At 45.2% G+C, this 25,538-nt stretch overlaps 1 protein-coding gene across 1 annotated transcript; it reads right to left on the bottom strand.

The window, feature by feature from the left end:
- Positions 1–15,393: 15,393 nt before the first annotated feature.
- Positions 15,394–23,510, bottom strand: LRRC58 (leucine rich repeat containing 58). The gene is made up of 4 exons (XM_009700237.1): positions 23,491–23,510; positions 19,675–19,803; positions 18,085–18,362; positions 15,394–16,029 (listed from the first exon to the last, which is right to left on the bottom strand). The coding sequence occupies exons 1-4, from the start codon at positions 23,508–23,510 to the stop codon at positions 15,821–15,823; spliced, it is 636 nt and encodes a 211-aa protein (XP_009698539.1). The 3' UTR covers positions 15,394–15,820.
- Between the last annotated feature and the right edge of the window lie 2,028 nt (positions 23,511–25,538).

Raw genomic sequence — 25,538 nt, 5'->3', positions numbered from 1 at the left:
GAAAATTAGTCTCTTTGAAAATCCAAATTCATATTTGACTACCTATGATTGTCCTCACTTTGCTCACATTTACCGTAATGAGGCAACTAACTGGTGGTACCTCAGTGATGAATTCTTCTTTAGTCATCACCATGAATCTGAAAGGACGACAGCGTGTGCTGGGTGGGTGCATCCTCTGCTGGGAAATTATCATCCAGCACACTTAGAAACTCTCATGAGACTTGGCTGTGGCCTGCAGGCAATCTCCACAGATGTGTCCTAGAATTAAATTCCCTATGCAAATATAGTTTTCTTTTCACACGTTGCAAATAAGCCTGTAGAGAGACATCCATCCTGGGCCTCGTTTGATGAGGTAGTCAGTTATACACACAGGCGTGCACAAAATACTCCCTCTTGGGCTTTACTAATTAGCGCGTTGATCTACATACAGTCTGCTCCGAGTTACCCCTCATTCTAAAACAGGTAACGTTGCCGTGAGCATAAAGCACCACCCTGATCTCTCTCACTCACTATCTCCTATCTCAGCAAACAATAGCCAGCAGTTGTAACATCTCCATTAAAGAAAGCATCTGGCCACACTTAGGCAACACCAGTTTTGTCCAACCCATTCTTAAAAGTGAAACTTTTTCTTCTTATTGACAAAGTTTCTTGTTCTGGAATTTAAACAACTGATTATTTTCTTCTTTTCACATACCCACTTAGTCCATGGTCCCTTGAGTTTAAATTGTTCAAGCTTTTGCCCATTTGAAGATTCTCTTTGCAGGGTTTGTTGAAAACATCCTGCCTTTTCCAGCCCGATCCGAGGCCGTGAGACGGGGCGCTGGGCTTTGGACAGGGTGGCCACTCCGTAGCACCGCTCCGTCCCCACGGACCAGGGCTGAGTGCCCCACACACCGCAGCCTCTTAGCAAACGCCAGCCACTTCTGCAACCTCCAGGAGCTTCTGTCCTCTCCTCCAGCTCGAGGAGCAGGACCTTCAAGATCACCACTTGGACTTCTACTTTTCTGAGGTTCCTGAAGCCTTGAATAATCTCTTGCTATTCCCACACCATCCTGTTGGCTTTATGACTCTTCCTAAATGGTCTCTTCTTAACTCCTCTTCATTCTCCTTAATGGAAGCGGCCCATTATAATTGCTTGCCTTGTTAAGGCAACTGGGGACATGTGTGGGCCACTTCTGCAAATTAAGCCAAAGAGCTGCACTCAGGGAGGTTCCTCGTGCTCGCTCCATTCCTCCCAATACCGCCTGGAAGATAATCCGTTCAGGTGGTGAAATCTCTGCCAGAAGTTAGGTGCAGCTGAGGACAGCAGTATGGACCAGGTCACATTCTCTTTCAAGCCTGTTTTCTGTGCTTCCATGAACTGCTTTAGCTTTAGGATGACTTTGTAACTCACTCCTGCCACAGCAATTTATTAGCCCAGCTAGTGCTGCTCCATCCAGGGCACGGAGGAGAAAAAAAAAAAACACCACACTTTCTTTGTAACACACAGCCCTGCATCTTCCCAGATTTGAAGTAATCTCTCAGAAAGATGATCTTACAATCTTTGTATGGTTGATGTGGACCCCACTCTTGCTAAGTGGACAAGCCAAGATCTTAGGAGTGACCCAGCTGAGGACAGGAATAAGAAAAAGAGGGGAAAACCAGAGAAATCCAAGGAAAGGCTTTAAGAATATAGTGAAAGAAAAGCACCTACTAGTGGTGTGAGACCCACATCCCCTTGTAAGCAAAAGCTACAGCACTTAGAACACGTCTAGGGCAGGAACGTCAGCTCCAGCGTGGTTCCCACCGTGCTTAGAACTGAAGCTCACTCCCACCAGTGAAAACTGGTTTGCTAGCACCACCCTACTCATCCTGCCTGTCTCTCATGCAAAATAAGGCTAATCTGAGAATCACCTGAGAGGGGGTCAGGTCAGAAAATCATGGAAGGCTTGGGCCTGAGACATGACCTCCTTCCAGCCATCCTTTGGTTAGTTCCCTGTAAGAAAGGAGATGGTGCTCGCTGCTGGCAGAAAGGCTGGTCTACTTCGACTCTCCCTGATCCTTTCTGTTCCACCTGTTAAGCAGATCCATGGGGTGTAAAAAACTCTCTGTGAAGACTTTCTGCCCCCTGCCAGTGGCAACGCTGGGTGGGGATCCGCTTGCCTGGAGATGGGGCCGGGGGCCTGGATCTGCTGCGAGAGCAGGGCGGCGAGATGGAGCAGATCCTCTGTCGGACGTGGGAGAGAGGCTGACAACCTTTTGTAAGTTGGTTTCCCACACGCTTTCTAATTATTATTCTTTGGGGATGGCATCAAGGAGCAAACACGAGGTTATGAATTAGGTCGTGTGTCAGGGGAAAGAGAGCCAGGGTAGGGTTCCCGAGGAAGCAGCCGACTGGCCCTACGCTGCGACGTGTAGCCAGCCTGCAAGGGAACGGAGAGAGGCTGGGACTGAGCTTTCTGGTACAGCACCTCTCTGGCTCTGGCAAACAAGGATGTTCGTACAGATTTGGTCCCAGGACTCTGAGACAAACAATTGTCTTTGATGAGATCCTCTCCAATTAGTTAGGACCATTCCCATTTTTAGAGTGATATCCTAAGGGAACAAGGCTTATTCAGTGCATATGTTTGTCTGTCCAGCATCCTCTCTTCACCAAAAATTTCTAAACTACTTGGCAAATTGCAACAAATTTAACAATGAGCTGGAAATCTCAAGAAACTATTAAGTTTCTACAAGTTCCAGCGGCTGGACAGGGAGAGAGAAACCTGGTGAATCATTCCCTCTCCCACTCCAGCACAGGGAAGGAGCATGTGCACAGCTTTATCAGGCACTGGTGAATCCCGCTCACAGGGATGGGATCAGGCAGAATCATACCTTATGGAAAACCAGAGGGCCTGCTGGTGGGAAGACGGGGCATCCTCAACTGAGCTGCCCACAGAATGACATCATAGAGAAAATGGGGGATAAAAAATAAGAACCAGGTGGTTTTCTGTTTCTTGTTTTTTTCTGCTTGTATTTTCCATTGGAAACTTGGTTTTCATCAGTCTCCATTTTTGGTGAGTGAATGACAAACGTCCTCCAAGGTTAGATGGTGCTTCAGTGAAAGCCCCTGCCGGGGTGTCACACTTCAGAAAAGACTGCAGAGGACTGAGCTCCCCAGGGACCAGCCGGGGTTTGCCCAAGTGCACGCTGACACAGGATACCGGGAGTCCAGCTATTTTTTGGCAAGGGACTGGTCATGCCAGATGCAGTCAGTAAGCCTGCCTGCTCTTTCCTTTCATACCAGGTCCCAGTGTAGGATTTTTATTAAAGGTTCAGCATGACCTGGCACCCAGAGGAAGCATTCGGCCACTTTGATGCTAACCTGAACCACCAAACCTTTTAAGGTTCACTTAGTGCTGCCAGCAACACCCAACCCCAGCAGTGATTAGAGGTCTCCTGGGAGGTATCTCAGCCTCCTAGGATCTGACAGGGAAACAATAAAGTCTACAGTGGAGCTGAGTTTCAGCTGTGCCCCTCTGCTAAATAACAGATGATAAATGATAGTTTCCTTCAATTGTAGCTGCTCGTGACTACGCATGAAGTCATATAATGATCTCACCTCAGTTATTCACCATGTTCTTTCTTCTACCTGGCACCGTGAAGATGTTTTTCTTTCTAACAACAGAGGACAAAACCAAAACCAAACCCCTTTCTATTAATGCAGATCTAACACACATGCAGTGCACAACAGATGCATCCCTTGTTTCTGGCTCTAGTTGCCACATCTGAAGCATTTTCCTCATAAGACTTGAAAAGACAGGCCACCACCTTCCTTCTAAGATGATTCCTTGTCACGGCGGGGGCCTGGGACTTCTCTCCCTGGCTGCTAAGCACTCTGCTGCCAGGCAAGGACTACACACCCCTGTTTCCAGATCCTCACAGTCGAGGAAAACCCTTGCTCATGGCAGTCCTCAGAGACAAAGACCAAGACTTCAGTCTGAACCTGAACCTGAGCAGAGGGAGATGTTCAGTGCTCAACGTTTGCTCCTGCGGCTGGTGGGAGCATATTGAACAAGGAGGTTCCCGTGTCCATCAGAGCTGGCTCTCGGGTGAATGGGCCATCCTGGAGCAGAGACCAGCAGGCTGGGTCCTTACCCATCCCTGTGGGGACAACTATGGAGTGCTGGGGGCCACCAGTGGAAGAAAGTGTTTCTGGGTTCATGAGGAGGAAGAACAGGAGGCAAGAAGAAGACAAGACGGAAGAAAGGCCGCCAACCACTTGCACAAGCACTGTGGAAAAGCATGTCCATGCAAGTGTGGATCCTCGGCAGAGTGGATGTATGTGCTGGCTGCCAGAGAAGGGGCTGCAACATGAGGAATGGAAGGGAAAAGGAGTATGATGGGCTCACGGAAAAATCCTTATGCAAAAGAGAGAACAACGAGAAAAGAAAGGGTTGCTGTGTTGGAGGTAAATGGGAGCAAAGATAGGCCAGTAACGCTGAAAAGCTGAAGCCATCTACTAAATCAATGCGAAACCTCGACTTTCACAAGGACAGCGCTGATGACTTCAGAGATGAAGGCAGAATGGGTTATGAGAAACAGGGTCAGGAAATGGAAGTTGCCACCAACCACGTTTTGATATCTGTAGTGTCAAGGATAATTTAGTAAACTTGAGTTCAAGGAAGGAACCGGGGCAGGTGGGAAGGTAAAAAGAGGACTAAGTATCTCTGAAGGAACTGACACGTGCCCCAGCAGCAAATATATCTGAGAAATCTGCCAAGTCAGAAGACCAATATGTCCAAAGAGCAGCAAGTGCAGAGATGGCGAGTGGCACGGCGAGGGAAAGGCAGCTGAAGGGATGGCTGCTGTGGCGTTCCTCCATGCCCAGGATATAATATTCATTTATGGCATCAACACAAGATGTTGGACAATGAACTCAGATGGTGGGGAGGACAAGCACATCCTGCAGAAAGAAGAGGTTGAGCTTTAGGACTTGAGTAACAGTGGCTGAATGACATGAAGCACTAACGGTTTTAAGGTGCATGCTTTAAGGCAGGCCACAACATTGCTGTGAGCCAGGAGTTTGTCAGCTGAAGGTACCAGAGAAAGTGGAGCAGGAATAGGAGGAGGAGTGATGACTGAGAAACAAGAAGGCAAATGCAAGCCTGGCATGCAAGGAAACAATTGTTTCTTACTCTTTGTAAATGCTGGCACAAACAATTTTTAAAAGCAAAACTAGTGTTTCAAATGCGGCTTTGCAGCAGCTTTCTGTGGATGCGCAACACCCGATTTAACAATTGCTTAAGTACATTTTATCCTTGACGGGCACTAATCTAAATATGCCCACATTTTACACCTAAAATACAAGTCATATGATAGGTTTTCCATAGGCTTTAAAGTTATTTTGAGTTAAGGACATGTACCTCAAAAATCACAGATCTCTAGTACAGAATTTTTAACAAAGCTTTGAAGCACTTTGATAAATAAGCTCACTGCTTTGTCGCCGCTAAGAAACTCAGAGCAGCAACTGCAGATTGCTTTACCCCAGCATTTAGAAACTGAGATGGGAAAATATTTTACAACCCACAACAGTTTTTACTTGCTGTCATTTAAAAGCATTATAATCACAGACTTCACAGTGTGACACGCACCAGCCCTGACGTTGTGAACTCCTCAGCCTCTCTGAAGGTTTTGAAAGCCATTCATCGTGGGCTGCTTTAAAAATAAAAGAAACACACCTTTCTTTTCTTAAATAAAAAAAAAGGATGCCTTTGAAAAAGTTTATGACTAGATGTTTACCAATGAAACTTGCATAGAGAAGACACTTACTACTGACTAAAAGCTCATGAAGACAAGACATTTGTCAGCTTTTTTCACCCTGGAGAATTATGAAGAAAGTTCATGACAAAAGCAACAGGACTTTCAAGTTTGAAAAAGTTGTTTCTGTAAAAGGAAAGGGGAGAGAAGAAGAGAAAGTCATTGCTGAAATGGTTGGGCTGCCACGTAAAACTCAATAGTCAGGTGGAAACCTCTCAGATCTGGGATGTTCAGGCACGTTACGAGAAGAAAACATGGGCAACAAAGGATTTTTTTAATCACTCTAACCAGGAGTGCCAGCATTGACGTCTTCTGATAGAACACCACCTCAGCTTCTGCAATGGTTTGTTAGACTCAAGGGTGCACCAGGTTTCTGGGGAGTGGGCTTCAGAAATACATTATCCTGGCACCCGGAGCAGCAGCAAAAGATGACTGGAACAGACTTTTCAAATGCCATTTCAGCCTTTCCGTTGTCAGGCTATTACTCTGGACTTCAGGAATTAATGCACTGCATGAACAAAGTTATCGCGGACCCATGCCCACCTCCTGTGGTTGCCTGGACCAGGACTACAACTGTTACAGTTGTCTGGAGAGCCTTTGGAAGGATGACAAGGTTTTTCACTGGTGATGAACCAGCCATCATCTTAAGGATTTGCTGGGTCGTGATAACCATGAACCTCCAGATATTACTAGAGGATTCATCTGTCAGTGCATTAATAGGATCAATGTGAAATAACTATTTGTGAGGCATATTTCCATATTTCTAACTCGCTACATGCCTATCGATGGAAAAAGCAACATCTGTTACCTTCACACACGATGAAGTATGTTCTGCCTCTATCCATAGGCCCTGTATCACACCACCATTGCTTTTTAAGTAACGTCAGACCAGAGTAGATAGGCCTCATTTTGTCATGTCAAAGTATCATTAGGCTTCACCTTTGTCCCCAGAAAGCTAGGGACAACATTATGATAGTTTAAAAAAAGTGTCAGGTGAGACTTACCCTTATTAGACACTTGTGAAATATGGGATGGTATAGAAGGTATATTCCATAAATTTGTTGAAAAGCTACAGCCTGTCTGAAGAGGGACTGGAGTTCAGAAAGTCCCATTAAAGAGGACGTTCTGTCCTCACTCACCCATTACAGAAGCCACCTTCAGACCCTGTGACAAATGGCACAGATCACCACTTTGTGTTTTGCTTTTGTCAGGAGACCACGAAGGATGTTGGAAGGTGTTCTCTGTTGGGAACCCCTTGGTTTGGAAGCTGATACTGGGTTTGAGGAATTATCCTGCAATCTATGTTCCTTCAACCATAAGAGGACCCCCCCCAAACTCAGGTAACTGGTGGTGTGACACAGCAGTGACACTTTTGCCACCCATTTTCAATACACTTATCAAAGGCAGTCACCTTGGAGGGGCAGATCTGTGACTGTGGGAGCAGGGTCCCTGTGACAACCCAGAGCAGAAGGATGCAGCACCTCTTTCTTCAAGAGAAACAACCTTTTGGATGCAAAAGCTCAACTGCATCATGGCAAAGACACCTGCCATTTCCTAAGCCTCGGAGGCACCTCACACGAACCTCCCTTGTTTCTTGTGTGCACTGCTCAGCCAGGGCTGTGCCTCCCCCGACCACACAGGGATGTGTGCTTTTAACATCCTTCCTAGCAGCCCCACCAGCTCTCAGGAGAGCTTGTTTTTGGGACAGCCACCCACACCGCCAACAGAAATCACAGTCACTCCCCCTCCCCTTGCACATTGCACACGCATTTTTCCACGCTGTGTTGATAGAAGACAAACCCTGCTAATCCCCTACTGTGAAAATGGCATTGCATAGGGGCATTTACATGCAACTGGTGCAGGTAAACGGGCACAAGCTCAGGCTTTTCCTTGCTGCGGGAACACGCTGGCCCTGGGAGACGTCCTGCCTGCCTGTGCCCTCTTTCCTGGGGGGAATTCACTAGCCACAGTCCCCTGCTTGAAGTGGGGATCACAGGAGAAGGAATACACCCCACCGGCCCTTCCCCAGCCACTATTAATGCAGGCCAAATTTATAGCACTAAACCAGAGCAGACACATAAACTCCACATGAATAGGGTAAGATGCCCACAGCCCTTTATCAAGAGATGGCGAAGCAAACGAGATGCTCCTGGACATGCTCCACAGCAGTTTTCTCTCTCATGGCCCCCAGTCGTAGGGACCTCAGAGTGCAGGGATGAAAATACCCGCTGCCGTGACAAGCCTGGAGTATGCCAGCTGGCAGCATTTGATCAAGGAAAGGTTTTGCCTCCTAAGGCCTTACTTCTCCCCTCCACATACACACCAAACAAAATTTGCTTTCCCAAAAGCACTACCAAGTGTTTCTAGGTAGGATGCTTGGAGGGCTGTGCTTGGGACGAGGGACGAGCGGTGGCCAGGCACCCAGGCTTTCGGAGTGGGCTTCCCCTACAAACCATAGCAAAGGGTCATCTCTGAGCAGGTTTTCAATGTGCAAGGCAGCCAGATGGGGTTGCCAGTTGTGAAAGACCGGTGTAAATTTTTTTCCTGGACTGTTTCAAAACATGTTTTGACGAGCCCAGTCACATGGGGTTTTTTTTGCAAGGCTTTTTATGATTATATCTCTCAGTAGAAGACTCATGACTGCTTTAAAGAAAGAAAGAAAACCGAACAAAAAGATGCAATTTAACTCCAAATACCTGAAGAGAGTAACGAGGGACCCCAACTTTGGAAAACACACTGCGGTGTTTATTTGAAGATAAAAACCACTGCTGCAAACCACTCAGGTCTGATTTAGATTACAAAGGGTGTTTGGTTATATAAATACAAGAGATGTTTTAAAATCTTCCAGCGAGTCCCTTTCAGCAGTGTTACGCACAACAGAAACAACGCGCCGGGTTCGGCCAGGGCTTACAGCAGCCCCCCCACCTGTGGGGAGGTTTTATGAGCAGGGGGTTGAGTTCGGGGACCCCCGCGGCCCCCCCTGACCGAGAGCAGGGCAAGACGGGGGGAAACAAAGTACTGCCCGAGGGGTCCTCTGCCAAGGAGGTACGAGGGTTGCAGCGACCTGTTTACCTGACGCAAAGGATGTTCTCCAAAGGTCAGACTTCTCCCACCTCCCCAAAAAACACCCGGCGTGTTTGAAACAGAGGGGTATTGTTAAGGGAAATATAAGGTCCCTTACTTCTGGTGTCCAGCTCTGCAACCAAACTCCTCCCATTCCCGAGATCTGCCAGCTTGGTGGAAGACTTGCTCCGTGTCATCCCGCTCACAGGCAGAATCCATTAAGTCATCTACTCCAACCACATGGCTGTTGTTCCTGAGGAACAATGGGGCTGTCCTCCCCAGGGTTCGTGAAACCGCATTTGCAAAGCAAGGCTTCGGAGAGCAACCACGTAACATTGTCTGGCACAAAGGACAACGTTTGCTCAAGATTACATACGTCTGTTATAAAGTCACTTTTACTATGGACGCCAGGACTCCCCAGGAATTAATGGAAAAACATTTTTTCCACGATGGCATTTTCCTTTCCTATGCATTTTCAAAGGTCTAAGGCTGAAATTTATTCTTTCAGGGACAACCCCCAAACAAAATAATCTTGTGCCTTTCATACAGGTCCTTTCACCAGTAGCAGATGTTTCTGTCCTTGCTGATGTAGAGGATGACATGCCAACCTGCTGGGCTTCAGCTTGTGAGCCCTTGCCCCCACCCAAACCATCATCCAGATGAGGGGTTTGTTTGCCCTCCCAACTTACCAGTTCATCAGTGTCCATGTCACAGCACAGGCAAAGACCTTGTAATGCTCCTGGTCTCTCACATTCCCTTACACAAGCAACGATGCAGCCCGGTAAAATCATTCATTTGCCAACAATGCACCAGCAATGATCTTCAGAGACGTGTAAACGGCAACCAACCTCACAGGGCTTTGGCACTCGGATCAAAGTGTAAGATTTAGGATAAACTTAACAACTTGCTAACCAGTAGTGACTTCAGGTCCTGCTTTTTCCACAAAGTCAAGAAGGGGTTACAGACAGGGTGTTTGGACAACACTTTGCCAGTCCGATAGCAAGCTTTGAGCTGCCACCAGTAAGCCCTAGAGCAGGATGAAGAGAAGGGTCCTTGGTGTTCCCTGGATGACCAGTCCTTGACGTGACACCAGACGCGCTGCACCCTCACCTTGCCACAAAAGACCAGCTGGAAGCAGGACTTGGGCTCTGCTATGGGTTACCTTCCCCTCCATCCTAAAGGGACCATGGCTGCTGTTAAACCTCCTTGTCAAAACTCTCTACGTTGCTGACTGGTGAGAGAGGAGACTGCAGCAAGCTGTAGTACAAGAGCACAGGCTCTCGGCCCTCCTCCAGTAAGTCGCCATAGAGCAGTGGCTATTGGAAAGGGAAGAGACACTCAGACGTGGCATGCCATCTCCAGACTGTGACTAAGGGTGCAGACGGCTCTGGCCTTCTTCAATCCAGCACCAGGACTAACTTTGTTTCTCCAAAATTTTTTAAATGGTTGGCAACTGCAACTCACAACCTTAGTGCACAGGAAAAGGTGCACACATTCAGCTCTAGCTGTCTTGACCACCTAAGGCAGCCCGTCCGAGTAGGAAATGTATACCTCTACTTTATGAAGGGCACTTCCAAAGCATCAACACAATGCTACCTCTTAGATCTGTGCAATTCTGCAAGAGCCTAAAATGTCAATTTCATATTCTGAGCATCTGCCTCAGGCATCTACATAACTCCTGTTTCATTTACACTCTTCTCATTGCATTAGTGCTAAAAACAGAGCCAAGATTTGCTCCTTGAGATCAGAAGACGGGCAGCTAATGTCAGGAAGACGTTGGACCTTTGGAGAGACTTCTGCACTGGGGCGAGATTATGGCACTGGAGGCAGAGAGATTGTGGACTCTTCATCTTTGGAGGTTTCTAAGACTCAGCTAGACAAACCCACAGCGACCTGAGCTACTGCTGGCAATAGTCCTGCTTAAATGAAGAGGCTGGACTAGAGACCACCAGAGGTTCCTTTGAACCAGCACTTCTATGATTTTGTTTCTGAATATAAGAACGGTATTAAGAAGGCACAGAAAAGGACGTATTTACATTAGTTAACAAAAAGAAGCAAGGATATTCTCAGCCTGGTTATTACAGGCAAGGTCACTGCATTCCTTGGTATCTTATGTTATTTGAAATAGGGCTGCTGCATAATTTGAGAGGTTTTTCACTACATATGAAGTTGAAGCATCTCTGAAATTGCTGAAGTTAATATCAAGTAATTATTGTTTCCCACTGTCCCATTTTTCAATACACCACATTTCTGCACTGACAACTGGTAATTGCACGGCAGGATCTGAAACATTTTGGCAATAGATCACAAGAACTCTTCAGGATGTAGGAGGAAACATGGGATTACACAAGAAATGGGAACACATTAGCCAGTTAACATGATCAGAAAATTAACATTCAAAGAGTCATTTACAGGTTTCAGGGTTAGCGTATTAAGAGGAAAACAATTCAAGAAGTTTAGAACTGTTGTTTCACATTGCTGGAAAAGTCCACCACCACACTGCCTTCTCTTGTTCATGTATTTAGCTTGTCTGTGAGTTATTTCCACCTTTCAACTGTACAGCAGATTTCTGCAACACTATACCAGGAGTAAAAGAGGGTCTGGCCTGTAACACACACTGGTCTGTCACAAGTGGGCCCCAAAAGCCAAGAGTTTCAGCAGTCCCTTTGGAAGTCTCACCCCCTCTTGGTTTTACACAGCACAGGTCAAATCTCATCTGTTCCCTGACCATGTATAGCCCCACTTTTAATGTTTACAATTCTGCAAGGGTTTTGCCTGCAGCAATACCAGAATCAAGACGCTGGTAAATAACAGACAGACAACTGTAGAAATAACATTTTTGGTTTAGTGTTTGCAATTTGTTTTACAGCTCATAATGAAATACTGTTAGAGATACTCGACATTCGTACATTTCTAGCAAAATACACTTTTAAAAACATAAGGCACTTGTAAGACTTCCTAAAACAAATACTCATGATAAAAATTCAACAAGAGGGTTGGATGAGAACCCTTTCTACCCTCAATGTTCAGGTCAGTAAAAGATCAATCCTCTAGTCAGGCAGGCAAATGAAATAATCGATAGAAAGATTTCCAAGACAGAGTTACTGCTGTATTAGTGTGCACTCTGAAGTAGTCTATTTGAAGTATCTTCAGCTGGGGAGGGAGGGAGGGCATGGTGTGAATAAGATGCACTAAAATAGTTCTTTGAACAGGGTAACAAAGACGCATTGCAGGGATTAAGTTTCATTACTTTCATTGGATTAAATTCCTTCCATTCATTATTGCCAACAAGAGTAAGGAACAAAAAGGAGCTGGTTCTCCCCTCCCTCCCCCCAACGCCCATTATAATTCAACACAAGATTTCAAAGACTTAAAATGACCAGGACAGAAGCCCATGAAAAACTGCATCTGGCCACTTCAGAGTATGTTTAAATATTCATTACTGACTTCCTCAAGTCTCACCTCTTATTCAAGAAAGAGAAACATAAAAGAATTGGCAACTGTAGAAGTTGCTTCCAGTCAAATTGATATTTTGCTTCTTTTTAACACGATCCCACTGTTCGCATTAGGCACCTGCATTCAGAAACGCACCAGCAGCTCCCCTTGGCAGGGAGATGGCGGGGCAGAGGATGAATGCAGGCAGGGCCCCTGGCCCCGCGGGGAAGAAGGAATGAGCAACTTTGCTTCACACTCTTGTGTCTTGGCTTAAGAACTGTTTCAAAAGCCAGACGTGCTGGGCAGCTGTAGCAACAAGGGCACTGATACCAAAACACTGACTAAAGACTTCACTCAAAGACACATAGGTAGGAACTGAAATCCATGATTTAAAACTGACAAAAAGAGCAATAATGCTGGCAAAACCACTGTCTGCTTCTCAGGGACCCTCAGAAGGGGATGGCAAGAACTAGTCCCTACCATCCATCAGTGTATTCTCAAGTTGTGTCTTACCTATTTTATTGTCCAGTATATTTTCCAGTCTTTAGGGGATAACAATTGCTGAAAAACTTGACTCCCGGGGGCTCAGTACGTTAGGCACTACAGTACAAACCTGCATCCCTAGTCCTCTCAAATGCACCTCCATGGGGAAAAAAAACCCAACAACCCAACCAACCAACCATTTGTTTCTCTTACAAGTCCTTGATTGTTTTAAATTCTGATTTACTTGAATTGCACTTTAAAGCCCAGCAGCAAAAAGAAAACTAGGCAGCTATATTCAGGAATATACATAAATTTTTAAGAGACAAGATATTTTACCAAGTCTAAAAATGCATAGAGATATCAACTGCATAAGCTGTCAAGTTTTGATCTTGCTACAGTGAAGAAGCTGTGAAAAAAAGATTAGCCTATTAGCTCTATTAGAATTGGGGCAGAAATGGGATGCCTGTGCAGTTAGGAAAGAAAATGCAGTTAAGGATCAAGCTAAATTAGAACCAGCCACCACTGGTCTTAACCTGTCACACACCGGTGCTAATGTGCAAACAGGAACTGTGGTGAAATCTAACTTTGTGAAGTGAAAAAATGCATGACCAAGACAGCTGCTGCTAAAGAGAAGAATGGAAGGTGGTACCTCATGGCCCTGAGCTCAAAAGGTCTTGAGATCTCAAGTTGTGTGGCTCACTTTCACTGGCTGAAGAGCCAAGCTCTAGATCATTCAGTTGCTCACTGCTGTTATACCAGCAGCCAATTTAAAATCGTGGCTCTGCAATCAGTTTACTGTCCTTCAGCACTGGTATGACGATATTCACTTGGGACAGGAAGAAGCATCTGAAAGAGGAGATGAAGAACAAAGCACAGGCCACTCACTGATCCCAATTTAACTAACAGCATGCAGTTGGTTTCTCTCAAAATCTGTAGGTTCTTCTTCCCAAGCAAACCTTACAGAATTTGCTAAAGTGACATCCAGTTGCTTTGCACATATACCTTATGGCGTCTTAAAAATACACTTTAAAAAAATTATTTGGAAAGGCACAGAGCACGTGCAATTTAGTTCCTTGTGGATCTGTGCGTGTGGGGAATCTTCGGACTAAGTTGCAATGATTAATAACAGACAGGGTGCTATTTTACAACTAGACCGTTTCTTTAAAATTCCAGTTCTCTCCAAAGGAAACCAGGGAAATGAGCAGTGCTGTCAAGGAAATGCAAGATAAGAAGTTCAACCTGCATGCCGAGACAGACTGGAATGTACAAAGTTTCACAGACCTTGTTCTTCAGGTCACATTAAAGGAAAAATTGTAGTCTAATTAAAAAAAAAAAAAAAAAAAAAATCACTAAAGCTACTTACAAAGAGTAGAATTATCAAAGTGCTTTAATATATAAAGTGTCAAATATAATTAAACAGGACCATTAACACAGAGCTGCCATAAGATATTCAAATATGTACGTGCGTTTTCTGAATGCAGGAGAGCAGCAGAGGTTTTTAATTTCCCCTGTAGGGCCAAAGTGGGTTAAGAAAAGTTTTTCTTGTTCATTTAGCTTCTTAACACAATGTAGTCGCTCTGCTCATGCATTCAAAAGCACAGTTGGATTCGCTCTATCTGAAACTGCATCAAAACGACTGTCTGCCATGAAATATTAGTAAAGGGGCAGCTCTCACTGATCAAAACACAACAGCCCCATAAAGTAGATTTACAGATACTTGTCAATTTATAATATTAATTTTATAAGCTATTTCTTGATACTTAAAAATTCTGAGCTATTTCCTGCAGCTTTCCTTTAAACATAATTTAAGATAACTGAATGTGTTATTTGAACAACCAACAGGCTGCCAAAGCTATTATAACAAGAGCAAATGCAAACAAATAAATAAGGAAGAGGTTTCAAAACCAGCTCGTGCAAGATGCTCAGACAACGTGCCTTAGCCTCCCTAGCGGCTTTTCCTCTCATGTTACGAATAAGGAAAAAAAAAGACATTCTCCATAGCACTTCTCTCACTACTTCCAATTCATTAAGCTGCTGCCTGCTTTAAGCAGATGACCTTAAAGATGGAAAGTCACTCTGTACCAAGCATAGCAGAGCTAACTGCAGCAGGGGAACATGGATGTTTAGAAACAAGAAATGTCAATCAAGACCCTTCCTGCAATTCACAGATATAAAAGCAAATTTGCTCCAGTAAGCTGAGACTCAAAAACATGATACAGAACATCACATCTGGTCCCTTGCACAGGCATGTACGGCCACAAGTCTGAAGTAATACCAAGTCTCAATAGAAAAACTTGTCCGTTTTCTGAAGGCACCATAAAGACAGCGACACTCCAGGTGTAATGGGAAGAAGCAGAGGGAGGAAAAATAATGAATACAGTTAGGAGGAAACAGTAACAAGGGAGAAAAAAGGTGGCTCAGTTCTACGATGGCTGTAACGTACATAACAACACAGAGACTCTACACCTCTAGGCAAAGGAAGAGTCACCAGAGTTAGGAAAAATGTACTCCTGAACTAAAAAAAAAAACCAAACAAAAACCACAAACCCCAACTCCCATTTTTAGTGGATGGGTGTAAAATCTGTAACTGAGATCAAAGTAGACAGCAAAGAATCAAAATGCTATATAAAACATTGGGGTCCAAACATACTCACATGGCATCATTAGCCTGTTTCTGATTTACCACAGTGTTAAAAGATCTGGACAGCCTCCTTTGCTCTGCAGGACGACTGAAGTCCAGTGAAGTGTCACATATTAAAACCCTTCTCAATCCGCCAGTGAGAACAAATCCCTCTCCTCAGCCCATACGAGGTGGGGGGGGTGTCTCCCAGACAGGAGATGTTTCTAACAACCCCAGGCACCCTACAGGCAGTATGCCACTGAGTTAGTTCTCCTAAGTAGCACTGCATCAAACAAGTCTAGGCTTGCTAAGATGTTCTGCCCCTTAAATGGACTTGAGGACAGTTTCTTGTGAGCCCTTCAGGCCAGAGGCTCATGCTTTGCCGTTCCATTATTGCTTTTCAAACACATTTTCCTGCCGGCCTTCCCCTCTCGCTCCCTGTTATCCCAGAAGGACTTTCTGCATCCTCCGCGCAGCGACGCTGGCTTCATCCTCAGAGTCAGACTCGCTCTGGGAAGTAGAGCTCTGGGAGGCAGAGCTGCAGGGAGAGGAGCACTCTGGGGAGCACAGGTAGTGCATCAGCGGGAGGCGATACTTCCCACAGAAGTCAACGAACTTGATTTGTCTGACGCAGCTGTCAAAGTAGACACCTGTAAGGGCAGAGGGAACAGTAACAACATATGAGACCCTGTGTGGAGAAATCTGTAAGCTCTGCAAGGTTGTTGCATCTGGTACATATGCCTCAAATTAGGATTTAAATGACACAGCACCAGTACAAGGACAAGGGATACTGGAGGAAGAGAAGGGACCAGGACACCTATGGAAACATGAAATTTCTTTTCTTAGTTAAAAAAAAAAAAATCCTGTAAAAGTGTATTTGGTAGGTGATTCAGAACGGCACACTCTACACGGAAAGAGGGGAGCTAGTTCCAAAGAACTTGGCAATTTTTTTCTAACCATTAGGGAGAAATCTCAGGCTAGGAATTTGCAAACTTCTTAAATGTCAAATTAATTCATCCACTCTATTTTCAAACTTGTAAAACCTCTTCTACCAGCTAGCAAAAACACATTCCCAAATAGACCTTCATAGCTCTACTTTTCTTCTGCTTGAGTGAAGTCACCATGCTGAGTTTGGATGCTACTTTCCATGGCAACAGTGTTGCTGTAACACACAATTACATTTTCTTCCTGTCACAGCAAGTGATTTTAAACACTGACATTTTCAGAAGTTTCCAGCGGTGTTTTAAGTCCTAGCTGCTCTGGAGTAAGCTTTTCTCCTGCAGTGCTAGAGCAACGCCACAGTACTGTGCTAGTTCATACGGAAAAGTGAAAAAGAGCAAAACCAATCCACTGCTATCCAAGCTGTGCAAAACTCTAAAAAAGGAAACATTTCTTTCCGTTCCAACACAAGTCTCAGCCTGCCGTGGTTTAACTCCAGCCGGCAACCAAGTACCAGGCAGCTGCTCACTCGCTCCTCCGCCTCGCCCCAGTGGGATGGGAGGAGAATAGGAAAAAGGTAAAACCTGTGGCTTGAGATAAGAGCAGTTTAATAATTGAAATAAAGTAAGATAATAATTATGATAGTAAGGAAAAGGGAGATAACAAAGAGAGAGAGAGAGTAGTAAAACCCAAGAAAAACAAGTGATGCCCAATACAATTGCTCACCACCCGCTGACCGATGCCCAGCCCGTCCCCAAGCAGTGATCTGCCCCTCCCAGCCAGCTCCCCCAGTTTCTGTACTGGCCATGACGCTCTATGGTATGGAATATCCCTTTGGCTGGTTTGGGTCAGCTGTCCTGGCTGTGCTCCCTCCCAGTTTCTTGAGTACCTCCTCGCTCGCAGAGCATGCGGGACTTAAAAATCCTTAACTTAGGGCAAGTGCTACTTAGCAGCAACTAAAACATCAGCGTGTTATCAATATTATTCTCATACTAAATCCAAAACACAGCACTGTACCAGCTACTAGGAAGAAAATTAATTCTATCTCAGCTAAAACCAGGACACAGCCCTTCCGTTTTTGCTTATGGAGCATGCTTTGATATGTCCTGTAAGGAGATAAGATAACAGCCCGGATTATGACTGCAGGGTAGATACTAATTAATGATTTTTTTCCTTAACCTTCTAAAGGCTAAATGCACAGATCATTTACTCTGGATAAAGATTAAGCATTAAGCCAAATTAAGGCAAGCATTCCAGGTTTTTCTATGAAGTCCTCTCCTTCCAGGAACAACACACAAGTGGTCCCAAGCAAGAGCTAAACAAGTTGCTCTTGGTAACTGCCAAGCACTACAGCCTCTCTCCTCTTCTCCACCCAGAAATGAAGCTTGCTGTTCAGCAATAGCGCTTGCAAAAGTTCTCCTGTCTGTTACTTAGTTCGAGCTACTTTGGGGCAGACGAATCAGAAACTTCAGACCATAAAAGCATAGCGGAGTGCTGGGATGAGCAGCCAAGACTCCAACAGAAACACTGTCTTACAGTGCCACGTAAATACAGTAAAACCACCACTACAGCTTCGAACATTGTTCCTAAGCGAACGAGGTTCCTTAAAGACAAGTTTGCAGGAGGCCTGGAGCCAATGAAACACAGCTAGAATTTGGATGCAACAACACATCGAACCTGACTGAGCTACTGAAGTCATGGCAAGTCAGGGGGGAAGAAAACTCATCAGGTAAAAGCAGGAAGCAGAGCAGCGAAGGTGAACTTACCCCCGCATTTAGGATTGGGACAGTTGCTGGCCAAGCTCAGATACCGGACAAGATTCTCCGGGAGATCGCAGGGAGCGTAGGGAACACTGCGAGTTTTAATTGTGCGTCCAGCTAGTTCCTGAAGGCTCGGGGGATTGTAGGTCAAGTCACGCACAAACCGAACCACCAGTGGGTTCCCACGCAAGCTCAGCTCTTCCAGGTGAACCAGGTTAAGGATCTCTCGAGGAAGGTAAGTCAGCAGGTTATTGTGCAGGCTAAGGGAACGCAGGGAATGCAGCCTGAGGATGGAGATGGAAACCCAGTCAAGATGTGCAAGCAGAATCATTCCACAACTGCATTAGACAGACCTGATTACTCTCCCCTTTCCCACCAATTTCTTTTTCTTTGGCTTTTTTTTCCTTTTAAAGCATAAATTCATGCTAAAGGAGCTGCTGTTACTCCAGCACACACATTGCCCTAGAAAACCTGGCTCACCTCCAGAATGCCTGTTAAAGAAACACAGTCTTAAATACACTGCTGTCCCTCTCAGTATTCCCCACACATGCACCCCAGAAAAGGTAGCACAGAACAAAAGTAAGTGCTTTCAGGGGAGATAACGTTTCCTCATACCCGCTACATGCATTGAGAATGATTCCACACAATACTTTGAGTAAGACACCTGCTTTCACTCATGCAATAAAGATGATTGCTGGTGGGCAGCCAACCCTGGAAACCCCCATGTTTTCATTGCTTGCAGCTGCATCACCTTGCACTGTGATACTACCAGATCTCAAAAGCTAAGCAAGGTCAGGCCAGGCTAGCATTGGCATGGGTGACAAGCAGTTTTTTGGCTTTTGGAGGAGGTGTTCTCTCTCAGGAAGCTCAAAGCAGTGCTCCAGCACAGCACCCAGGGATGCTCTCAAACCAGCATAAGTTACAAGACAACTGAACGTTGTACATCAAGAATGATCCCACTACACCATCAAATTCCAACTCAGAAAACTTTGTGCTGCCATTCAATTGCTTTTGGGGTTACAGCTACACACTGAACTCTTCACTTCCCATCTTAGGCTACCCGTACAGAGTTTGCAGTGTCCTCTTTCCTCCATTATGAAACAGATAAAGAAGTAACTTATCCTCTAGAGCTGTGCTGTAGGATTTAATGAACAGTAAAACATTCCGAGATCCTAGAGTAAGAAATGCCAAGGGAACACAGGCGATGGTACAACACAAGAGCACACACAAAAAGGCTGTGGTTGAAGGACAAAACAGACCAAGCATTCATCACTAAGAATATGGTAGTATGGCAGTTTATCTTTTCCGAGTTGCCCAGGTACTTCTCAGGGCTCCTTGTATAAATCTATTAATTCACCTTAAAGCATATACTTGGTGACACTTTTTTTTTCCATAACCCTTTGATTGAGATTTCCACATTATATATTCATGGCCTGCCTGCAGTACACCATGCTAAGGATCTTCTTGTTCAAGTCTAGTCACATATGAACAAACTGAAGGACAAATAGGTCCTCCCAGCCGCTTTTATCCACACACACAAGAGAAAAAGTTCAAAGAGTTAATTACAGCTGGTGGCTGATGACAGTAAATACTCACTGTGCCAGCTGAGGTGGAATGCTCTGGATCTTGTTGTCACACAGAACTAGATAGCTTAGAGAAGGCAGGTTTGCTAATTCAGGTGGAATCTCAGTAATGAAATTTCCTCCAAGGTATAGAAACTCTAAACTGAAAAAAAGAAGATAAAACACTGCATTATTTCATTAAGGTCATTTCCAGTTTCATTTAACACCAAGTCTTCTCATCTCCTACATTCCTTAAAGAAAACTTGTGGATGACTGTGTATGAGATAATTTGCTGGGGGGAAAAAAAAAAAAAAGCTGAGTTGCACATCAAAATTACAACAGAGCTGCTGTTTCACAACAGATAATGTTGAGATTTACCTCCAGCCTCCTGCAGTCACCATTACACCTGTAGGTAGGCACCAGATAACTACGTGTTCCTACACCAACCTCACACACTCCTGTTTCTGAGGAAGAGCAGCCTGCGCACACAGGGTCTGCAGCACCGACACAGCTCCTGCTGCAGCCGGTAGAAGTTCTGTTTCAGTAGGAGCAGAGCAAGACAGCAGTGGCTCTCCCCGAGAATCCTGGCCCTGCACAAGCTCTACTCACTCTTTATGGTATCATTTCACTCTTCGGGGACTAACTGCAACCTTTCAGCAGAAGTCAGAGTCCTCCTTTGATACAATTCACATATCGACAACACCACAGCTGCAACAGCACAGACTGCATCTAAGTCACACAAGTACATGCAGGCTATTTCTCAGATAGATTGATTTTAGTATACTGAAGTCATGGAGCCCAAAGCTACCAAAAAACATTAGCTGGGCTTAACTGCAGTTTGGACTTAAATAAAAGAAAAGAAAAAAAATTCACTGGATGTCCTTTGAAAACTCAGTGGATGGGAGACAGGAACGAAGAGAGGCACTAGATCCCTTCTGCCAGGTGAAGTACCCCGTATTTGCAGTGCATCACTGCCCTTCTAGGAAGAAAAATTGGCAAGGATTTCTCTTCAACATAATAGCTTTGAGTCCCCATTTCACAGAGTCAAACAGTTTTCTCATCCTGTTCGCAGATGTTGTCTGGAAGAGGAGCAAAGGCAGGTTCAGTTTGGGTACTTCTGCCTGGGAAGAGACACCATCGCTAATCAAGGTCCAGACAACACTTTTTCCCATGCCTGAAAAAGGTGGATCCCACTGTCCTGTCTGCAGGTGCTGGTTCAAGATCTCTGGTAGATACTCAGGTTAGCTGCCTAACTACAGCGTACACTGGCCCACTCTGATCCACCAGGCATTCCCTGCAGGTCTTTTTTTTTTGGGTCTGTCAGCCTTTCTTTAAGAACAGCTTACAAACTCCTTGGAAGAGGAGAAACCATCATCTCATCCCAGCAAATGAGGAAGGCTATGGATACAACTGGCAAAGAAACCCATGACCAAACCACCCAAGAGGACATGGTGGTCGATCCAGAGAAGGTCTGATCCCTGCAACTGTGCCACAGCATGTGTGGAAAGCCAGAGAAGTTCATCCCTGAGGCTGCCCCTGGGATGGAGCAGAACAGTAAAAAGAGACCATTTCATTCAGTTCTTGCAAGAAACTTGAAGCCCAAAGATCCAATGACAGCATCTGCTCGGGCTTCAGGGGCCACTAACAGAGCACAAAGGTCCATCTGCCCACCAGCGAAGAACAGAACGACAGACCTCTGCAACACACCAGGAGATGCTCACAGAGCTTAACTTCCCCTGGATTCGCTTACCTTTTTGGAGTATGTCAGAGGCAAGCTAATTAACTGAAGTTTGACAAAGCGGGCACAAAATTAAGCCTTAAACTGAATTTGACTATACAAAAGGAAGTAACTATACTTGCTTCAGCTGAGAGGTCAAGTAGGATAGCACACTTGGAGGTTCTTCTGAACACACAAGAAAGTACACAGGAAAAAACCACCACCAAAACCCCACTGCCCAAAAGTAGCCTCTCTTCTACACAGACAACCTGTAGGTGAGGAGTCGGGGGGGGGAGGAAGGCTGCTGTGCAGAGAACACGCCAAGGGAAGATTATTTTTAATTAAATTTTGATCCCCTAACAAAGCCTTGAGTTTTAACCAAAATTCCTCCTTCAACCTCCATTGTTTCCCAAGGTGGATTTAGGCTGCTTGGCTCTCATTAGGGACTTAACTGCTGACCATACAATTCCTAGGCATATTTTAACTCCATGCCATTGCTGGAGCCCACATCGAAAACTGTGGGGCAAGGGAATTCTAGTAACGTGGAATTAAATGTTTAAACAAGGTTCAGATGTGTACAAGTTTCCACTTCCTAGGAAAAGTGAATAATTAACTCTTCATCCTCTGTGTTTGAAGACAATAACGCCCATAAAACCACATTGCGTAAAAACACATACTACCAGGGAAGGGGAAGAAGGGTGCAAAATATATAGTAAAAATGTTTTTTAAATTAATTCAAAGGTATGAAATATGTACGTTTCAAGAGCAGCTTACTGCATAAACTAAGCATGCAAAAACACTGCCTACAAACTACTTCCAGCTTTCAATCTATTCTCTGTGAAATCTGTGTAATGAGAACACTTGGTTTTATTAGCTAGGATATAAAGCCCCAACATCAGACTACAAACTGTCTCTAACTAAAAATCCACTAAATAAGATAACTCCTTCAGCGGCAACAAAGGGCTGCTTAATAATTGTTTTCACTTAACTTCTGAGTCACCTTTTTGAGGTCAGGAGACTAACAGCTCACTGGGCCCAGTCCAGAAGAGCAAATTCAGCATTTCCAACATCAACTCAAGATAAGAATTAGATGGTAAAGGTATTAAAAAAAGCACAGGGAGGAGGTTTTGAAACTATAAAGAAACTTATTTTAAATACAGCAAAGATATTCTTACAGCTTCCACCGAAACACTGCTCAGTAGGCAAAATAAATCTCTAACTCCCATCCCCTAAAATACAATTTGCTAGAAAGAAAGATCTAGTCTTGGCTGAGCAAGACAGAGATATTAACAACAGTCATTTCTGCACCAAATTAAAGCCTCAAGAATCGTTTGAGCAAAGCTAATCGCGACACAGGCAAGGATTTGAGACACAACCCTTTCGTAATGAGTGCAGACCATACCACACCACACCACCACAGTTGGTTCCAAGCTCATCTAATCCTGGACTGATTTTCGTGCAGGACTAAGCCCGCACCCAGCAGCCAAGGCGATGCCGGCTCTCTAGCCGTCCTACTCAGGGCACAGGTTACTGCTCCTTAAGACGAGCAAGAGCACGGCTGAGCTCTGCCCTACTCACAAAAGACCCCCGCTAACGAGGCAATCCACAACATTTACAGTAGTTTTTCACAGCAGGACCATAAGAGAGATGGAACTGAGCTTAGTGAATACTTCTAACTAACCTTTCACACCAAGACCCAGTTTTCCTGACAATCATTAACCTGCACAGTCATTTGGACCAGACAGCTAAGGTCTCATGCATCACTGTGTACACAGAGGGAGAGCTGGAACTTTTCTGTACTTTCAAAAGTCAGCCCAGGAACTTAGAAAAGCCAGAGAACAACCAGACTCAAACAAACGTAAGTTCAGTTGCTATTTTTGAAGCTAGAGTAAATGATGTACTTCCAACCTGCGCCACAGGCTCCGGCTGAACAAATTTCAAGAGGGGACAAACACTAACAAAATCCATCTCAACAAAACCTGAAAAAAAACCCACATTTGATGGAGTAACTAATAGGGGCTGACACTTTCTCTCCCGCCTTTTAGCAATGTTTACAAATAGGCTGATGAAAGGTCAGGGTCCCTTTCAGCCTCACACCCAGCAGGTCCCTCGCTCAGCAAAGCCAGGACTAACCGCTGCCAGGCGGCAGCCATCGCGCCAAGCCCGTCCTGTGTTGCTCCTCTCTCGCGGGGGATTTTGCACCACCGGGCTGTAGGCTGCCTGTGTAAATCCTTTTACATACGGGAAGGGAGCGGGGAAATGCTAAAACAACTAAGAATCAATTCCAGTGGTGGCACCAAAGTTTAAGATGCCAAGAGAATGTACATTCTGGCTTGAGTATGCCCTTGAGGTTTCTGGTCATCTTATAGCACAAAACAAATCAAAAAGCCCCAGAACACGCAGTAAGTAAGAAGAGCCCACTCTGAGCACTAGAGGTATTTTTGATACCCTATCAATTCCCACGACACTTTCACAGTCACGTTTCAAGGGGAGAATGTCTTCTGGCATAAACGATACTCAAATTTTCAATCTACTTTGATTCCCCACAGATGTTTCTTTGGATAAAATTTAACAGCTGACATCAAACAAATGCATCTAAATAGGTAATCTAAAAAAGAAACAACGAGCCTGAAATAGCTCCAGGTCTTTTTGAGATAAACTTTTTAGCAAGAAATTTCCAGGGCAGTTTTGAGGCTCACGCAAGCGAGGAATTCAAAAGCAGCCCACAGTACACTCCTGTTAACCCTGTTCTACGATTTGCTAATTCCCGGGAGAACTGCAGAGCCTTTGCCGACACGCAAATTTAAGATCAAACGGTCGTCTGAAAACTATTTGCAAAACGTTTGAAGAGGCGAAGAAAGAGGGAGGCAGCAAGCAGATTTCCCAATGCTGCAACTTTATCAAAGCTTCACTTGCTGTTTTTCCCACACTGTAACAGGCATTCTTAAGCGTATGCTTGTCTAACATGCTTAATAATACTCATGAATAAAAGCAAATACTCTGGTTTTCATTGCATCTAAGCCTTTAGACAAAACTTGGATGAATCCAGTTAGGCGTCTGAGGCCTTTGATCCCAACCCTTGCACAACTGGGCTTTACTAGAGGAATCCAAGCAAGAAGGAAAGGAGCGTGCATGGCAGATGCCTGGAAAGAGCCTGGCTCTTTCCCAAGCTCTTTCCACTTGCTCCTGGTGCGCTATCGAGCGCGAGAGTATTCACTAGACGAGTAAGACTAAACTCAAAATTCACATCAGGAGATTCAAGGTATCAATTGCATTTTTCTAAGCCCTTGAGAATTTTTCCCTTTATGGGACACTTGTGAGATGCTTCCCCAAGCGTGCACACTGATGAGGGCAATCCATGCACCCTTAAGCCAAAAGCCACAGTTGGACAGTGAAGATCAGAGCTGTATTTTACCAGACTTGCCAAACAAATTTTGTCCAGAACAGGCAGAAGTAGATGACCGCATTTCCAGCTCTCCAGCTACAACACACGTTGCCCCTTAATGCATCCCCAGCTGGATCAGCAGAGGAAGGATACACACAACCAATGCAGTGGTGGGATGTCTACACAGATGACAGTTCAGGAGCTGCTGGGGCTGAGAGTGACTGACCATAACATCTCATGCTGAAAAGACAGCAATGTCAACGTCGGAGGGAGAACTACAGAAACCCCGCGTTCCTCAGGGGTTGGTATTGGGACCCGTGCTGTTTAACATCTTTGTCAGCAACATGGACAGTGGGATCGAGTGCACCCTCCGCAAGTTTGCCCATGACTCCAAGCCGTGAGGTGCAGTTGACACGGTGGAGGGAAGGGATGCCATCCAGAGGGATCTGGACAGGCTTGAGAGGTGGGCCCATGTGAACCTCATGAAGTTCAACAAGGCCAAGTGCAAGGTCCTGCACATGGGTCGGGGCAATCCCAAGCAAAAATACAGGCTGGGCGGAGAATGGATTGAGAGCAGCCCTGAGAAGGACTTGGGGGTGTTGGTTGATGAGAAGCTCAACATGACCCAGCCACGTGCACCTGCAGCCCAGAAAGCCAACCGTGTCCTGATCTGCATCACCAGCAGGTCGAGGGAGGGGATTCTGCCCCTCTGCTCCGCTCTGGTGAGACCCCCCACCCCGCAGTACTGCCTTCAGCCCTGGGGCCCCCAACACAAGAAGGACATGGACCTGTTGGA

The sequence above is a fragment of the Cariama cristata genome, unplaced genomic scaffold, assembly GCF_000690535.1.
Source record: "Cariama cristata isolate BGI_N322 unplaced genomic scaffold, ASM69053v1 scaffold95, whole genome shotgun sequence".
In the NCBI taxonomy this organism is placed as follows: Eukaryota; Metazoa; Chordata; class Aves; order Cariamiformes; family Cariamidae; genus Cariama; species Cariama cristata.
Note: the sequence above shows the minus strand (reverse complement) of the source record. Positions and strands in the feature narration are given on the sequence as shown.

Coding starts and splice junctions, on each gene's coding strand:
- LRRC58 (XM_009700237.1), bottom strand. CDS start 23,510: ATGGCTGCCGCCTGGCAGCG. Junction 18,363..19,674: donor ATTCCACCTCAGCTGGCACA/GTGAGTATTTAC, acceptor CTCCATCCTCAG/GCTGCATTCCCTGCGTTCCC. Junction 16,030..18,084: donor TCCCAATCCTAAATGCGGGG/GTAAGTTCACCT, acceptor CTGCCCTTACAG/GTGTCTACTTTGACAGCTGC.